This window comes from Rhodamnia argentea, chromosome 9, assembly GCF_020921035.1.
Source record: "Rhodamnia argentea isolate NSW1041297 chromosome 9, ASM2092103v1, whole genome shotgun sequence".
Taxonomy (NCBI): domain Eukaryota; kingdom Viridiplantae; phylum Streptophyta; class Magnoliopsida; order Myrtales; family Myrtaceae; genus Rhodamnia; species Rhodamnia argentea.
In genome coordinates, this window is record NC_063158.1 from 2,335,462 (window position 1) to 2,354,045 (window position 18,584).

General features: G+C 39.5%; 2 protein-coding genes across 5 annotated transcripts; one reads left to right on the forward strand and one right to left on the reverse strand.

The window, feature by feature from the left end:
• Nucleotides 1–883: 883 nt before the first annotated feature.
• On the reverse strand, nt 884–4,761 carry LOC115740848. Of its 2 annotated transcripts, none has more exons than XR_007199656.1 (9): nt 4,490–4,761; nt 4,331–4,352; nt 3,207–3,261; nt 3,041–3,124; nt 1,837–1,932; nt 1,617–1,741; nt 1,505–1,523; nt 1,114–1,406; nt 884–1,077 (listed from the first exon to the last, which is right to left on the reverse strand). XR_007199656.1 is itself a non-coding variant. In XM_048284940.1 (9 exons), the coding sequence occupies exons 1-8, from the start codon at nt 4,587–4,589 to the stop codon at nt 1,164–1,166; spliced, it is 744 nt and encodes a 247-aa protein (XP_048140897.1). In that variant the 5' UTR covers nt 4,590–4,761; the 3' UTR covers nt 884–1,080; nt 1,117–1,163. The 2 variants fall into 2 exon arrangements, 1 of the variants encoding a protein (XP_048140897.1); XM_048284940.1 differs by having other exon boundaries at nt 884–1,080; nt 1,117–1,406.
• Nucleotides 4,762–4,797: 36 nt separating this feature from the next.
• Nucleotides 4,798–7,152, forward strand: LOC115740806 (zinc finger protein CONSTANS-LIKE 4-like). 3 transcript variants are annotated; one of them, XM_030674400.2, is made up of 5 exons: nt 4,798–5,111; nt 5,144–5,786; nt 5,917–6,096; nt 6,310–6,438; nt 6,617–7,152. In XM_030674400.2, exons 2-5 carry the CDS (start codon nt 5,220–5,222, stop codon nt 6,707–6,709), a joined length of 969 nt encoding a protein of 322 aa, XP_030530260.2. In that variant the 5' UTR covers nt 4,798–5,111; nt 5,144–5,219; the 3' UTR covers nt 6,710–7,152. The 3 variants fall into 3 exon arrangements, with proteins under 3 accessions (XP_030530260.2, XP_048140895.1, XP_048140894.1); XM_048284938.1 differs by having other exon boundaries at nt 4,798–5,786; nt 5,920–6,096; XM_048284937.1 differs by having other exon boundaries at nt 4,798–5,786; nt 6,617–7,151.
• Nucleotides 7,153–18,584: the final 11,432 nt, after the last annotated feature.

The window sequence follows — 18,584 nt, forward strand, 5'->3', positions numbered from 1 at the left end:
ATAGCCAGTTCAGTCCAATTCCCGATTCTACCCTGAATCCATGCTTTCTTCTAATTACGGTGACCATTCCTAGCTTTATGAGAGGTGAGGCGTCTCTACCATTGCGTGTTTATATACGTCCACGCTTGTTAATAAAAGAAATAATCCCAACTCTCAGTTTAAATCTTTCTTGTCAATCTCACTTGCATTTGGGATACTATTCCTTCCAACAATCCATCTTGCACTTCACAACACATGTACAATACTGCAATCCTTAGCTTTCGCGGTAGCAATTAGTCTGGCAATCGTAGATACGAACTCGGTCCTCGGGTTTAGAAATGAAAGCCTAAACACTTTGGGACCTTAATAACATCACAAAGATTACCATGTAACCAAATCGCACCATCAAGAGCCGACACATTCATTCATCAAGAGGAGCAATGTCCTCCCGACTCATTCATGAGCATAACATGTTACCAGTATGGTTGGTGCTGACCCATCGGATTAGAAGTTGGGTCCCAAGTGCTTTGTTGCTGCTTGCATTTCCTGGAACATGGGTAATGTAATCTAACATAGCATGCCAGATTTTTTAACTAGATGTGCAAGCGAAATAGTTTTATTTTTCTACGAATTAGATGGGAATCAAAGGAGTTGCATCGTTTTTTATAGAACCGCTTTCAGACTAAGATTGACTTTTTGAAGCGGCATCAAACTACCAGCACCAGCAAAATTAAGCAAACAGATGGGCAGAGGCACGTATCAAGCGAGAAAGAACCACAGAGGATGATAGAGCTCCACTTAATGAAGCAATACATGAATCATGTGATTTAACAGAACAGAGGCCGACGGAAAGATCGGCAAGACAATCACACCAGAATTTGCAAGTGATAAACAACAGATCATATGTTCTAATATAGTAGAAGGGTCCTTCTCATGCATATGTTATGGTTCGTAGACAGACAAGAAGAAAAGGCATCCAGATCACAAGTCTGAACAAGATGAAACAGCAAAACCCACACAATCCTGGGTGTACACTGCTTCATTAAGAGACCGCAAGAAAACAACGCTGAAACAAAATACCCGAACCTAGTATGCACTTATCTACCCAACCATAGTGCACACAACTCACAGCAACACGAGAAATCAGTGAAACTGTATATAAATGTTTAAGCCAGAGGAATGGATCACTTTGGATAGCCAGCAGGCGGATACCCAGGCGGAGGATAACCTGCGGGAGGATAATTAGGAGCAGGATAACCCTGAGGGGGAGGCGGATAGCCATAACCCTGCGGTGGTGGCGGAGGTGGATAACCGGCTGAGGGAGGAATAGGCTGATCAATGCGGGACATCTGCTGAACAGGAGGCACGGCCATGGGTCGGTCCCCAAACATGCCATCTCGTTTGTCCATCTCAACCTTGTGTTGTGTCTGAAAATGAATGAACCAATTAGCGACAAGAAATAGTACCGTTGATCGAGGAAATAAGAACATTAAAGTGAGATTTTCTTATCTTTCACTTTACATACCTGCATGCAAGCACAAACCCTACCAAAGGAAAGATAAATCGCAAGTCAGATGCTTTGAAGTTTTGATCTGATTAGAAAAACGTCCAAGAGGAAAAGGGAGAAATAGACGCACGTGCAATAAACCAAATCAGACAACAAGTTTAGCAACTGAGAAGCCTCTGAAATTTCTTCACTCCCAACTAGCATAGCAACTATTGAGAATATGCAGGCAAGTTGTTGGAGGCAGAACATAAAGCCCTGAAATCACAGTTAGATCTGCAAAATCAGCATAATGATATGATCTGCATTCTGTGTTTTAAGAGAGGGACGAAGAGACAGAATGAAGGACGTACTATGATACAATTGTCACATTGTGTAGTCTGTATGTTGAACTCATCTTGCAACCAAAAGCGAGTGGAGGCCACCGAATTTCCGAAGCAGAGAAAAACCTGGACTCAGTGACAAAGAATGGCAAAATGATCACGACGCCATGCTTATCATATCTACGTGTACTTGACGACTAGCTAATTTTAATGGAAAAGCTCCAACCGCAACCCACCATCCAAAGCCTCCTAGTGTTTATCAGCAAGATGGCGTAGAAAGCATATTGCAAGGTGCAGACATATAGCAAATAAAGTGCCAAAACAACAGAGCATTTCTATAAAATCAACATCTAACCATATATTGTATCTCTACTGCAAACATATTAGATCTTAGAGGACCAATGTTCCTCTTTCAACTCTACCGTCGAACACAAGATGTAACTGCATTAGCTTTTCCACACTGTGAACAGAATTTTATAGGCAGCACCAACAAAAGGCAAAGAAGAGGGGCTGTAATATCGGCAGATGCTTTCAACAAATGGATGCAAAATCATTTACAGAAGGTAAGTCTTTTCATTGCCTAAGTTCATACCATAAAGTTTGCATTTTGAATGAGGGAGCAAGCAGCCGAGAGGGAGGGCGCTGTTGCAAGACAAATGAAGGCTCTAGTAATCCCAAAATATGGCTACTGATTGCAAACCCCTGTTTTGTTTGTTTCATCGGTGAAATGTGCCTCTCTCAATGAAAGTAGCCATACCCAAAACTTAAAAGTCGAGTAATGGCGTTATCTAGACAAAACATCTACAAGTTCAAGAAAATTTCCGGCACTATATCAATTGCTCAACTCATCTCTCTCTCCCCATCCTTGCCTAGCAAATGAAAAAAAAAAAAAAAGACCTCACCATCTGCTCTCGCTGGTTGCACATAAGTTAAGTAGGCCCAGTGGTCAAGCAGGGCCCGGGTAACAACCCCCGCAGAAGTAGCAATTGAACACTATCCTAGAGGTTAACCCTTTACAAAGCAAGATCCATAATTGACAACAGAAAACCCTCAGAAAAATAAGTTTACACAAGCAAGAAAATGAAGCTAAAAGACCCAATGTAGAGCCTTTATCAGTTCAGTTGGATATCTTACAGGTTATTGTTAGTGTACAGAGTGGAAAAAAGATGTATCTGGAGAAAACAAAACAACTTAACTGGAAGAATCAATCTAAAATATTAAATAAGATCCATACCTCGGTGCAGAGACAAAACTCGGGGCATCGACTCTCTCCACATCTACCACTACATGGCATGTAACCAGCACAACAGACATATCTAAACAAACAAGAGAAATTTTTCATCCATGAGAAAGGCCATATCTATTTAAAACAGACTTTTAAGAGCCAGAGTGTTACCTCTTGACATGTCATTGTAAAGGGCTCTTTTACGGAGCAAGTATGAAGCACATGGTGCACTATAACAAAACCAATTTGTTAGAAGACCAAAAGATGCTCCAAAAATGATGTTGGTCGAAGGAATAGAACATGACAACTACAAGTTTCACTTAGAAAGGCAATACCAAGCTAGACAAACGTTAGCTTTAAATTGATATCCTCGCTTGCAGAAGTTGACCATCAATCCACTCAAAAGAAAAATAAGAAATGCAAATCTGCTGATGATATCATCATACTACAGGTTCTGGTGTTAAACCAAACTCAAGCCAACAGAAAGGAAAAGCAACCAAGGAACTACTTAATTGGGCAGTGAAGCGAAGTACATAGCACAGGAAGGAAACTTAGCCCTGAGGTAATGCGGCAAGCATAATATACAGCAATTACTTGATACAAAAAGTCAAAACATTCATCAAAGCTTCATTCAGTAATCAACTTAGACTCCAATTTTTATAACTTCTCCTCAGTTATATATCACCAGACACATGATGAAGCAGATTTGCCACCTAGAACTTTGTGTTAATAACAGATCAGTCTAACTGCTCATTGGGATAGAAGACTCAATCTTATGTGTCAACTTTAAGATCTAAACTGAATAAGATCCCCATTAGTCTTGGTTGATCAAATCATGCGCGAAATAGAAGTGGACCACCATCATAGAGAGAGGGCACAAAGAAACAGAAACAAACAAACTCAAAGGCATGACAGGATCACGATTCAGTTCTACGTTCTAAAGTGCACGAGCATCCCCTGGAAAGGCCAAGAGAGATATATTAAAGTCAACGCATGATAAGTCAACGCAGCTTTAACCATGTCCAAAAAAATGAATAATTACAACGCAGTATAAACAAATTGCTATCCAAGTGTTTAAGCCTTCAAATATTAAATCCGCGCTTTCATCTAGCTTAAAATTTCAGAAAAATTGACAATCATCACAATTGCAACACAGAAAACAAGCACATGAGAACAATAACCCCTAAATCCAGACGATGAGCAAGCTCATCACAAAATTGAAATTATTCAGAACCAGATCTGCAGCCCACAGGCACACATGAACCTCACACAGAGAAATCACAGATCCAGACTACTCACCACCAGAAGGCAAAGCAGCAATCTGCATTCACAAAACAACCACGGTCCCAAACACCAAAATCGTTAGGGTAAGCAAAAAATTTGAGAACACAAACTTCGATTTAAAAAAAAAAAAGAAATCAAAGACAGCGACAGCGAAAAGTTTGTGATGATGCTCACAGCCAGTATCAGCTTGAATGGTGTGCATCAGATCAGTGTGCCACAGGTTCCGGTAGTTTTGCCGGACCTGCAGCTTGTCCATGTAATCTTGAGACGGCATGACTTTTGGCAGAAAATCAAACGCTAAGCAAGAATCTTTCTTCTCTGTAGAGACTGAAGGAGAAGTTACAAATCGATCTCAAGGGAGATGAATTTGGAGATGGGTATGCCTAGACGGCAAGTCGTCCCTTTCTCTTCAAAACCACTGGCTTTGTCTCTCCGAGATAGCCAATAGGAGACCCACTTGGGAAATTTACCAAAGCCCGAGTCTTTGCGCTTGGTTGGCGCTTTGAAGTCAAAGGGTGTCTTTGCAATTGACTTTCCTGAGGGGCTTCCTAAAAAGTATAAACGGGCAGAAATTAACAATACGGAAGTTATGAGGGACTTATCAGCAAACGTGGCTTCTATATATTGCAAAGCACGAGTGCAAAGGTCTCTGCTAGTTGCGTCGCTGTTTTGAACTTCTTTAGAGGGAGAGTGCTGAGTGATTGCGAGTATGGCTTTCGCTTGTGTTGTTGCTGTAGCATGAAATCCCCAGTTCAATCCTTCCTGATTGAAAAAAAAAAAAGAAGCCAACTTTACACAGACCCAGCAAAAGAAGAAGACAAAAGATCGTCTTTTTCCTGCTGTTTCTTCACTGAATTCTGAGCTTTCTCATTAACCCAACAAGTCCTTTTTGAGTTTCATTTCAATGTCATCCTCATATGATCTCTATGCCTGTGATGAAGAGTTGCAGTTCCTGTCTGACCCATTCTTCCCTTTCACTGACACTGACTCACACATTGACATCCTCCAGTCCATCTCAGACACCCAAAACCCACTTGATGAGTCTCCTGATGACCATTCTCTTCACCAACTCTCCAGCTCTTTCCTCTCATCTTCACCTCCATGTTACCAGCTCGGAAGCTTGAGCCTTTATCAGGCAAACCAGCTTCAAACGGTGCCAAATGGTTCGAATATGTCCAATGGTGCTCAGATTCTTGGCGGTTATGAGGTCAAGAGTGAGGAACCCCAATTGTGTAATGAGGCTTACCCATATCTTGCTCGTAGTTATAGTGGGCCCGGGAATGTGGCCAAGTACTTGCAGAGGAACTATAGCAGCAACTCTGTGGATGGGAGTTCTGTCCTGTTTCATCGGCCTTTGTTCGATGCTGCCGTGGAGTCTCCGGATTTCCAGTCCCACCAGGCCTTGAGCTCGCCTGAGCATTGCCTGTTGGGTGGTCAAATCAGGAGGGCGTGCAGCACAGGAGACTTGCAGGTATAATTCCTCAAATTTGTCGCGAAAGTTTACGCTGTTCTTTCATTTCGGCCTTCAGCTCGCACAAGATCATTCCTTTCTCTTTAAATCGCGATCTTGAAGAAGAATCTACAATTTGTTGCTTACACAGCAGAGCACTGGAACACCCCAATCCACACCACGATCCTTCTCGAGCCCTCTGGCCACAGAGAGCTCCTTCACTGAGGAAGCAAATGCCAAAGTTGGACGTTACAGTGCAGAAGAAAGGAAGGAGAGGATCCTCAAGTACAGAGCCAAACGCACCCAGAGAAACTTCAACAAGACGATCAAGGTAAAAACATCAATCCCCATAATCAAGAAACGACAAAACGACCCACTTGTTATTTCATCTTCCTTTACATGCTTATTGATTTTTTTTTTAGCATAAGAGCTGCGATGTGACCCATCTGTGATTATCGAACAAAAAAAAAAAGGGTGTGTCATAACTGAACTCTGAATGCGGCTGCATTTTTCCTTCTGTTTGGTGAAATTGATGATGCGACAGTACGCATGCCGCAAGACGCTAGCCGACAACAGACCGCGCATACGTGGCAGATTCGCACGTAACGACGAAACCGGCTATGTTCACAAGGTTGCGTCCTCTGCTAGAGATGACGACGACGAGGAGTTCTGGGTAAATTTCTCCTCCTCTCTCTCTCTCTTTTATTTTATTTTTTCTCTTTTGCCCCTTCAAAACTCGTCGTTTAACTGTTCGTAAGCGTGTTCATTCCGTCACTGTCAAAATTTGCTCTGTTTCTAGCTTAAGTTCGAGTTCTCATTTGATCAAGATCTTGTGGTTTTACGGATGGTAGATGGCTTTGCATGAGGAGGAACAACAAGGAGGAAGAGGAGGTCCCTTTTTCACTACGTACAGTCAACCACAATTCCAATACTACGGGTACTAATAAAAAGATCGAAGGTCCACGATGGACCGACCATTGAATTACGCGGGCTTTACGTATCTAAATTCAGTCGGGACTCCAAGCATACCCGAACAAAGACTACGTAAATCGTGAAATTGGGAATCGATGCTCCGGCATGGAGTCCGGAAGCATGAGAAGGTCCCTTCGATCGAAAGGAGACCTGTGGGTGCTTTTTAAGAATAAAGAGACAGCAAGTGTCTTTGGTGATTAGAGGTAAAATTTGCAGTTGGTAGGTATTGACAAAGAGTAGCAGTTGTTATATTCCGGACTTTTCTTGTTACCCTTTAATTTTTTGTCTTCTCCTTTAATTTGTGTCGGATTTTTGGTTATTTGATCCTTGGTTGTATATATAGTGGCATGAATAATAAATGACTTGATGGATTAGCATCTGATCTCTGTTACGGACATGCTGACTTTTGACCACCCTGATAAAGAACTTCAAGTGGTGGCCTTTTGCTAGATGTTCGATTATTTGTTTTACATTAGTCATTGGCTTCTTCGGAATCCATGTTTTTTTTTTGTAGGAGTTGAGAATAGTTGACGTGACAACCTCGCTTGCTGATTACAAAAGATGAATCTACTTGATCGTGCATGCCTATGGTTCGATCTTATACTAAAAGTCAGGATATTGTCTACTGTTTACGTTAGGTATGACGTAAGTAGCATCGTGAGATGGTTCATTATACCGGTAAAATCATCATTGAGCGTGCAAACACAGTTAATAGAGTCGGCAGATTGAAATCTCACTAACTATTTGCAAATCATTCCAAGTCGGGGCCGCCTGCACATACTTGATGTTCCATGAGCTATGGAATTCAATCGTGGTGGTGTCCTAAGAAAATCTGTGCTTATGAGTGTTACTTTGTGCTCTGTCTCACACACCATGCGGGACTTGGTTCTTATTCAAGGTCGTGATGAACGGAAAACACGAGGTTATTGGTAGTTTGATGAGTGCATCATGACTTGTCGATCTTATATGACCAAATTCTGAAGCAACCATACGTTGCCCCATCACGCAATATAAATTAAGTTGCATTTTACATGCTATAATGGTTCCTCATCTAGGGTTTCTTTTTGTCACTTTAGAGCACCGAATGAAATGACTCAATTTTTTTTTTTGTTAATCGAAAGAAAATTTTCGTTTCACTTGATAAAGAGGTACATCACTTCAAGATAAAGATGAAAAACAAACAAAGTGAGTAACTCTGAAAGATAAATCAACGTGATGCAACTTCCACGGACTCGCTAATTCCATAAAGACGCATCAAAGCATAATCGGCAGCCGATCCTCGAATCTCACATCAACATCAGCGATGAGCATACGTAAAGATTTCCTTCTCTAGAAACTATGACTTTGCCAAAAGGCGGTGTGCGCCTAAATTTGGCGTCCCTAGCACCATCACTATATAGAGACAACAACAATCCCAACAAGTTGAAAAACAACAGATAACGTCTTGTAAATTCTAGATCTATTTTCGGATCAGAATAGAAGAGCACCCAAATCTAAATTTAACTCTAGATCGGGAGAGAAGATCTACAAGGGAGATGCCAACTTATCATAAAATCACTTTCAAATAAGCTGACCGCTAAAGCGGTAGAGAAGCCACACTCAACTATAGTAGCAAGCTCCAGAGCTGAAGTGGGTGAGCAGATCTGGAATAGGGAATTTTTCCAAGATGCTCACGCTTCGAACTCCGAGCTCACCAGACAAAACTCTTCATGTGGAAGAAGAAGAAGTCGACGGGTCGTCTGTGAAAGCAACGAAGAAGTCTTTGAGAAAAAATTGAGAATATAGAGAAATTGGAAAGCAAAAAAGAAACGGGAGAAGAGAAAGGGGGAGGGACTCTGGAAAGTTGCTTCGGAAAGGAGAACGGAGGGGCTTGGGTGGCAGTTTGGGGAGGCAGAGAAAACCCTAGGAGAGAGCTGTCTCGATTTCATGAAAATGAAATCGCGGTTATTGTGTTAAGCACCTTTTTTTGACGCCGTTATTTAGAAATGACTCAATAGGTTGATGCATAGTTGATGTGTAGACGCATATAGCATCGAACTAGATGTCTTGACCACTACGAGCTATCGCTACCACGGGATGGCCTTTGTATAGACTTACCTAAGTTAATTAATATATCGGCAAGGTTCGCGTAATACCCACGAATACGAGCTCGCCCAAAAATACGAGCTTGCCTATTGTATTGTGTAGAATGACTATTTTTTTTCTTTCCCCTTTTTTCAATGAAAGTTATGATTCGTGAAAGTTTTGAAATGACGTTGTCATTTTAGTGCCTTGATTGAAAAGACCAATGAGCAAACCGTCTCATGTTTACCATTTGTAATTGGGAAATGCTTCTCTCATAATACTATGAGGAACGATACAATCTCAATCGTAGATCTACACACCATCACCGCGTGTTTTGCATAAAGCACTCATTGATTTGAAAGATTATGTTGTCAAAAATAATTGACTGTATTGTCGATTTGTCAAGCTAGTAACAATACTTCCTTTGTAATAATTCGACCAAAAAAAACTTCCCTTGTAATTCTACTTCTTTTTACATCCCAAAAGGCAATTGAGGAATCTGCTTTTCAAAACAGTTCAGAATCCCACTTGCAATCCTTCGTGTACGAAAGCATAAAAAATGGCAGCTTCCTAATGAAGGACAAATCATTTTTGGCAGCTATTATTGCTCTAATTCCCTTGAAGCTACAACCCTCCAACTTGCTGATTAAGTCTTTGCCCTGCGCAAAATATCTTAGACTACTTATTTACGGAGTCTAGATGCTCTTTATACGTACATCCGATCTACATTGATCAATCGGTTCGAACTTTTTGGGTTTCGATTCTAAAAGTTCAAATTACCTTTTGTCATATATCTTGTAGTAGATAGTTTGTAACAATGCAAGACAGTTACATCGAAATGGGTTTAACAAAATACACGTAAATACATCATTGAGAGAGAGAGAGAGAGAGAGAGAATCGAGCTTATTAACATAATAAAATCGACTTTATTCCAATCAAAAGTTGAAGCACTACAGTTATTGCCAAATGGACATATAAAAATAGTTTGTTAATTGCTCTTGTAACTCCAAATATCTTATGCGGATCCGTTGCACTATAGTTCTTACAATATTATTCTGCGTCCAACACAAGGATATAAGTACTATTTAGATCATATAAATGCACAGATAAAGGTCAAAAAGCATTCATCAGAAAATCGACACTTTACCATATAATTCGGCCAATTACAGTCCATTTTTTGCCATTTGAGATAACTATTTACGACAAGACAAGTAGCATCTAAACATAAGAATATAGTCAAAGGCCAACATAAACTTTTGTCCAGTCGATGCGAGAAGTAAACGGTGTCCTTTCTCTTCAACATCTGGCGAGGAGGCAGATGCTTTTGATAATCTAGCTTTCGCTCACATCCAATTAATTAATATCAAAGGGGGAAGGAGAAACAAATCATGTTCATGTTTAAATCAAATCAATCCCAAGCAGTCATTGTCTTCCTTAAGCTTGGCATCTTCGTATTCGTACTCTGACCACCTCCTTTAGGAAAAGTTGCTAAAAATTGTTAATTGGAAGGACCCCAGCAACACGATTCTAGATAATTAAGCTATAAAAAGAGGCTAGCTTCCTTCTTTCAGATTGGTAGCCCACAATCGGAAGATACAATTGACCGAATCTTGTCGAATTTTTCTTTTTTTTTCCTCTAGAGTAATTGCACAGCATACGCTGTGAATATGCTAGGGTATAAAAATATTTCCGTAAGCCGCCTTATTCATTGTTAATGATGGTTTGTGAGATAGTGCGTAGTTAAAACCCTCAAATCCATGGAGAATAAAAACCACTTATTGAATTTTTCTTTACACTAACAATGTATGCTTTAACTTTTTTTTAAAATCCACAAAGAAATAGAGGATTAAAGCAACAAACCCTATTGTTTTTCTAATCAATCTGACGCCGTTTTCTCTTAGGATATAGGTCATGCCTACGGAACAAGGTGACTAATCACTTCTTAATCTTCGTTTTCTTCCACTAATGTACTTGCAATTTGCTTAATTATGATGAAAAATCAGCTTCCTGTCGTGACACAAATCTGTGAAGGACAGAGAACCGCATGCCGACGTCTTAATGGGAAGCGCAGTAAAGAAAAGAAAGCTTATTATATTAGATCATTTCTGCATCAAAACAAGTAATGATTCCAAATAGCACTTTTGACCAGCATCATGCAATAAACAAAGGCCAGCCATTTCAATACCCTATGATTGCACCGATATTGATCATGGCATGATTAGTCCGTATGCTTATTCCATAGATGCCCGAGAAAGGAATTTTCCAGGGAAAAAGAACCCCCCCAAAAAACATGGCCGAGAAAAAGAAAAGTTGTTTGCTTGTATGTAAATGCCCCTTTGTTCCCTTCAAGATAAAGGGGTTCTTTGCTAGTACATGAAAGAATTCGATGTATATTTTACACGAATAATTTAAAAAATATTTTCCTAAAAAATAGTTAGTTATATCCTTTAAAATAATTAGCCAATGAAAAAAAAATTTATTATCAACAACAATTTATATCTAAATATTTTTTATGAAACATGAAAAATATTTTTCGCTCGTTCATCTTTGTAAGTGATGCAAGTAACTGTGTTTAGGAAAATATTTTTTCAATTATTATTTTTCGCAAAACAAATGGAGATTTAATTATTAATTTTGGATTGCAAGTTGATAATATTATAAAAATCTGACTGCACGAATGGTGTATGATTAGCTGGTGACTTGGCATTGCTTTAGTGGTAATGTAATTGTAGCAGACAAACATGAGAAAAGTATAAATCATGAGAGGAACCGAAATTCGGGAACATTAAGAAAGCAAAAGGGATTTCTTTGACAGGTCTTTGGACTACTCTTTGATTTATAATTCTTTTTTTCTCGGTAAAGTTCGATGTTGTTTCTTTTGCTGGGAAAAGAAATTGGAAATCTAATGTTGTTTACAATAAAACAAGCTAAAAAGCACGCTCCTTTGTGCCTGGACCAATCAGCTGCTTGGAAAATTAGCACCTTTGAGATTGCTCCCTTGATATTTATCTACTTATTTGCTAAAATCAGGAGGAGACGCACAAATATTCACCCAAAAAAAAACTCCATTTATGAAAAGAAATAGATTTTTAACGGGATGTTTAAACATGTTGAGTGGCCATTTTTAAGCAAGTCATGAAAGCCCACAACATATTTAAAGAACTTATGATATTGTAAGCTCTTCTTAAAAGCAATGCTTTTAATAATTTAATTGGTGTTTTTCTAGTGATCATCGGAGTAAAAACCCTCTTAGATCTTGTAATATGAACTAAACCTAACTTTTATCCCAAAATATGTTGGTCGTGATAATTCATCATGCAAGTCATAGAAGAACTGTTAATAAATAATCTAAAATGCTTGGGAGATGTTCTTCCAATCAATACCTCTACGTTATCAATGATTGTCGTGGGCTCTTGAAACGTCCGACTAATTTTGCTAGGGACACAGTTGTATCTCCCATTTCTGCAGTTAAGCAATCAATGTCTTCCGGTTGCTCGAGTAAGTTTTCTTCGTTGAGACTGGAGCACATTATCACGCTTCTTGAGTCTCAAACCTTGCTATTCTAGTTTAACAAGCTCGGCTAACCAACCAACCCCACACCACCCCGCACCCCGGGCATAGCAAAAACTTATCGATGGTGGACAAGGACGTCCGAAAGCGTATTAAGCAAATGATACTCATAAAGGCCTTGACACGATTGGTGCCATTAGTCCTCCTTTGCTGCAAAAAAAAGGTTTGGTAAAATATTCCTACGGTCTCTCGCTCCACTACAAGGGACGAGGAGAGGTGTCCATGTTGAAGCAAAAGTGCTTTCCTTTGCTTTGTCCCTCTTTCCATCTCTCATTCTTATAACCTTTTTTTTCTTTTTCTGGGAAAGGGTCCTTTTCAAGGTTTGTTTAAGAGGAATGTATGTGGGCTTTGTTGGGTGAAATTTACTTTGACTCAAATGAGTGAATCTTGGGTTCTTGGCTTTTGGGGTTCCCTTTTGCCTCCTCCTCTCCCTCTCCCTCTCTTTCACTCTGTCTTTATTGGTGCGGGAGGGGCAATTATTTCATGGAGTGCAATTTGTTCTGATTACAAAGGTGATTAGGAAAATTTTGAGCACAAAGGGGAATGTTCTCAAAAGGTGGTCAAAATGCTAGAGCTCACTGAGCCCCTTAGGTCTTCAGCTAGGATGAGACTTCTGGCAAACGTGTGGGGAATCTGTCAAAGGTCTAATCATCACCAAACTCACTCTTTTCTACAAGCGCGCTCGAGTCCAAGTGGGTTCCCCCACCATAACCCAAGAATTAAAATAAATGTCAGTTACATTTTGCATACTTCCTGTTTAATTTTCTTAAGAAATAGTATTCATCCCCTCTCCTTCTCCCTCTCCTTCTCCCTCTCAAAAGAATAATTACCAAAAAAAATCTTAAATCTATTACAATTATGTCAATTCAGTCCTAAATCTTTTTTTTTTCGATCGAGCATAGACCTTTTACAAGTGTGCCAATTTAGTCCATTTGACCTACAAGAACCGACTTGGCATTACCGGTGCTAACGTGATAATTTTTTAGTAATATTTTAATAATTTTCGAATCTTTAATTTTTTTTTCATTTTTTTCAGTCCTTTTTTTTTCTTTTCTTTTTTTAGAGGGTTTGGCCGGCAGCCCTGTCGGCCCTCATCTCCGGCCCCTTGAGTGAGGTCGCCGGCCCCCTAGGCGAGGGTCGTCTCCCTTGTCGACCGATGGGCGAGAGCTCCCGACCCTCGCCCAGGTGCGGTAATGGCTTGAGACCATCGCCCGGATCTAGGCCAAGGCCGCGAGCCCTCACCTAGGCAACAGCCGCGTGGAGGGTCATGAGCCCTCGCCCAACCGTGATCGAGGCCTCAAGACCCTCCTCATGGTTGCCGTGGCCGTCTCCCAAACCTGGGCGACGGCCGCCCACAAGCCATCGCTGCGGCTTGGGCGAGGGTCGGGGGGCAATGGCCACGAGCCATCACCACAACCGGTCGAGGGTTGGGGGTCGATGATCATGCGCCCGTCGGCCTGTGGCGGGCAAGGCTACCGACCAAACAGTAAAAAAAAAACATGAAAGTTTAAAAAAGATAGAAAAAAAGTTATTAAAAATTCAAAAATTATTAAAAATTTACTAAAAAATTACCACGTTAGCGCCGGAGCTGACAAGTTATTAAAAATTCAAAAATTATTAAAATATTAATAAAAAATTACCACGTCAGCTCTCGGTGGGTCAAATGGATTGAATTAAAATAATTGCAAAAGGTTTAGGACTCAATTGCCCAAAAAAAAAAGTTAGGACTAAATTAACACAATTGTAATGGGTTTATGATTTTTAAGGTAATTATAGCCCCTCTTAGGAGAAGCAATTGGAGCTTGTCATCCGAAAAAAAATCATTTTTATACGTAGATATGCCTAAGTGAGTGTGTGTGTGTGTGTATTGATAGTATCATTATACGATTTGAATTGTATTGTTAGCTTGAAATGATGACATGGCTCTGAGTATGCTCTCCACTTGTCAGAATGAATCTTGTGGATCAAAAAACTTCTGGTCTTTCAAAATTTTATAATGTATGTCATGGTACTTGGAAGCCAACAGATAGTGCTTATTTCTAGGCTTAAGAGCCACTTCTGCATGGGACAGCATACCTACTTCGAGTTTCATGATGTTATACTATAGCCCCTCCATGGTGTCAGAGCAAAATTTGGAGCTTATCATTTGAAAAGGACCCATTTTATACTCAGATATGTCTAAGTGAGTGTGTGTGTATATACACACATATCAATTATAAATGCAAGGAATGGATAATTAGATAAATGAGAAAATTCGACGATATGTTTCATACTTTACTAACAAACCGATCCTTGTGTACGGTTTAGAATGAAAGAAAGAAGTTAGGAGCCCTCGACGAAAGCTACTTCTATATAAGGAGCGAGTTATTATAAACAAAAAGGAACGATTATCTTTCTCATTGAGGTGCAACTCTTTATTTCATATAAAATTCATATATGGTACGAAACATATACAAAAAGCGCGTTATTAACAATTTGCAAACTTTCCAACCCAAAAAAAAAAAAATTCGCAAACCTACTAAATGAAAATATTAGTTGACGTTCTGGATCATAAAGGGCCATTTGAATGAGCGAGTTACATTGATCATTAACAAAAAGTTTGTCATATCACGTAACAAATCACTTTTATAATACACCTAGTATTATTAGAATCAACATATTAATGATAAAAAATTGTTTATTGGGAACAAAATCAGCATTAAGGCTCTTGAGACGCCTCCTCTTCTTAGTCTTGACAAAAACATCTTGATCGAGTTGGGTCGGGTCACGCACACTCCTCTAATGATTCGGGTCCGATCGAGCATTATGGGAACCCGTCCCGACCCATTGACACCCCCTAATATTACTAACACACAGCCACAGGTCAGAGCTCATGAAGCTACGAAATAAGGGTTTGTTCTATCAATTCGTATTAATATTAAGGGCCTCCAACTTGCGTGACAACCATCCTCTGCCATTTTCCTGAGTCCATCACTCGGGTAGTCTGTTGACCCCCACAGCTTGAGCTGGATGTGTTGAAGGCCATCCTAGCTATTGTGGCCACTGAACTCGCTCGTGGCTTGTTCTTGGCTTTTCGGGGCCATTGCTCTGTATTTCTTTGAATCCTCCTGATCTTGGCTGGTGGCATAATCTGAGCTTCGACAACGACTATATGCTCTCGATATTACGTGGCATCACTCCTTCAAAGGTTTTCTTCCTATTAGAGATATACAACAATTTCTATATGATATTTCCATTAATTATCCGTGCCTCTTGTGATTGCACGTATACTGCCCCGTACATCTCACTTTTATTGTACATATCTTGATTGAGATATCATCTTAAAACAGTTAAACTAATAAAGCCTAGAATAGGCTAATGTGTCCTTCATTAGTGTATATCTAAATAACACAAATTCCATCATTCTCTTTTGCCTCGTTATTCTCAACTCTTCCGATGCTCGAAATGCCTGATTACGCGAAGCACAAATCTTATTCCATACTGAAGATAATGTTTTTTTTTTTTTTTTCCTTTTCCTTGCTCAAATGACATGATAACCCCGGATTTTTCATTTGCAGGAGGATCAAAGGCACTAAATGGAGCATAGAGTTGTGTCTACAACACGGGAAAAAAAAAAAAAAACACCCGTTCTCGTATTGAAACGAAGGCCTTTTTCAATTAGGCAATGTATTTGCGTCATTGGTGGACGGTTTCTTCCAGAATGACGAACACAAGCAAACATCCCGAGCCATTTCACCTTTCTTTATAGCTCGAATGAAGTGATAACAGAGCACTTTTCGTTTGTAGGGGGAGCAAAATCACTAGATAGAGGATAGAGACACGTCTACGACATGTCCCCGACATCGGTCCTTTTAGACAAGATCGCTCACGATAACAGGCCTCAAGTGAAATCGCGTCCAAATCGACAGCGAGTTTTCCCATCTCACAAAACACGAAATTGACGGATCGCTAAGCTTGGGCTTGGGCTTGGTCTTGGCTTGGTCTTGGGCCGAGCCCATTTGTTTGCTCTATTCACTACTGCCAATAGAAAAATAGCGTACTAGTTAAGGTCCGTTTGTTTCGAGGAGAACGAATGATTTGAAAAAGAAGAAGAAGAAGAAATTATTAAAAAGGACCAGTTATATCACTTATAAGAATTAATACACGAATAATATTTTTATCATTCATGAAAAAAATTTAGATATACATTATTGCCGATAATAAAAACATTCTTAATCGACTAATTATTTCGGTCGATGTGAATGATCATTTTAAAAAAATATTTTTCAAATCATTCATTTCTCGTAAAAATAAACGAAGTTCGCTTCAAAATCTGTCCCGAGTCAAGTGGATAAAAACATGTACGAGAGAAATGTGCAATTTTCCCTTTCTTGACCGAAGACTTCATTATGGATATTTGTTCAGAGCACTCTCTATTATTTCTTTTAATTTTTTCTACCCAATAGTTTGATTTGACCTCTTCTCCACAATCATCGTACCTCACTTACGTGGATTTTCGCAAAATTGTGATGTCACAAACTCAGTGATTTCAATTAAAGCGGTTAAAAAAGTCGGATCCGACCCGAAAATTTGAGATATTTTAAGGGTTGAACCTTGGTCTTCTTCGGATAGAAGGAGCTCAATTCCCACGATAAGGTCTCAATCTCGTCTCGCATTCTTGTCCACCGTTGATATCCGATCTTCACTGATCCGTTTCTGTGCCTCCGCTTTCATGGTGCTTGTCTTGCGGATTCGATTAGGATTATCGACTAGATCTGTTGGTTTGCACTGAATGCTGGCTATGCAATTGTAGTTTTTCTTATTTTTGTGTCGGGGTGTCTGTTCTTCTGCTTGATCTTGGGAGAAATCGCAGGAAATGAGTTAGGATTAGGTCCGTATGAGCTCTGGCGAAATCTGATTGTAACTCTTGTATCGGTTGTAGTTGATTGGATTCGTTGTGGAGCTCTATTTCCTTGACCTTCCAGCATTGGACAGACGTCAGAGCAAGGAGATCGACCTCTTTCTCACGAATATGAAAATAAGATTTACTTATAAATTCGTAATTCGGTAATTTTTGCGGTTCATTTTTCAAGGCCGGCGGCCGAGCACTTGATTTTAATTGTACCGTTGAGATCGTTTAGCTAACGTTATTTTACTGGAGATTCCATTTCGATCGTGCTTCGAAATGTCGGCCATCAATTGTTGCATTAAGAAAGGTCGTGAGATTGTCAACTGCCGATGCCGCCGAGAAAGCGACGTTATGCTCCAAATAAGTAGGGTTGCTCTTATTGTGCTCCCATTTGGATTTTGTTTCCTTGTGCGTTGTATGCAGCAATTCTGCTTCTTGATTGATAAGATCGTCTGGCCCGTGCCTCGAGACCACATAAAAACAAGGGATAATAAAACAAATAGCCTTTAAACTTTTATCCAACGTATAATGTAGTCCCAATCATTTAATTTATTCTATACGATCCCTAAACTTTAACCCGGCGTGCAATATGATCTCTAAAATTTTAATTTGTTTAATATGGTCCCTAGACTTTTGATAAAATATTCAATGTTGTCTTTGAATTAAATTAACGGAATGACAATATTAATTATTTTCATATAGTTTAGGAATTAAGTTCATGGACCACATTGAATAAATTAAAAGTTCAAGGATCACATTACATATTAGGTTACAAATCATGGACTATATTGAACAAAGTAAAATATTAGAGAACACATTGTACACACAAAAATTACCAAAAAAATCTTAGACCTATTGCAATGATACCAATTCAATGCTAAATATTTTTTTTCTAATTTAGTCATAAAATTTTTGCAGTTGTGCATGTACAATCCTTTAGGCCAATTTTGGATTACTCCAGCCCTTGTCTCTAGCCGGTTGCCGAGCTTAGCAACCAGCTGGAGGAAGAAGAAAAAAAAAAAAAAGGAAAAAGGAAAAATAAAACAAAAAAATTGAGAAAATGTTAACATATTATTAAAAATTGGTCACGTTAGCACCGATCGTGCCACGTCAACGATTTCCGGCCAAAACTAATCGAAACGAATGAATTGGCACAATTGCAATAGATTTAAGAATTTTTTTTGGTAATTTTTCACATTACACATCGAGTCAAAATTCAAGGACTATCTATATTATTTTTTCCAAAATGAAAGAAGCATTCAACTCAATTACCCGAGTTTGCAAAGGTTAGGCTCGTGTTGCTAAGCCAACAGATGCCAAGACTG

Bases quoted from the DNA above. Each gene is read 5' to 3' on its own strand.
- LOC115740806 (XM_030674400.2), top strand. From the start codon at position 5,220: ATGTCATCCTCATATGATCTCTATGCCTGTGATGAAGAGTTGCAGTTC. The intron at 6,097-6,309 runs GTAAAAACATCA...ATGATGCGACAG, and splicing joins ACTTCAACAAGACGATCAAG to TACGCATGCCGCAAGACGCT. The intron at 6,439-6,616 runs GTAAATTTCTCC...TACGGATGGTAG, and splicing joins ACGACGACGAGGAGTTCTGG to ATGGCTTTGCATGAGGAGGA.
- LOC115740848 (XM_048284940.1), bottom strand. From the start codon at position 4,589: ATGCCGTCTCAAGATTACATGGACAAGCTGCAGGTCCGGCAAAACTAC. The intron at 4,353-4,489 runs GTGAGCATCATC...TTGTGAATGCAG, and splicing joins CATTCAAGCTGATACTGGCT to ATTGCTGCTTTGCCTTCTGG. The intron at 3,262-4,330 runs GTGAGTAGTCTG...GTTTTGTTATAG, and splicing joins TGCTGCTTTGCCTTCTGGTG to TGCACCATGTGCTTCATACT.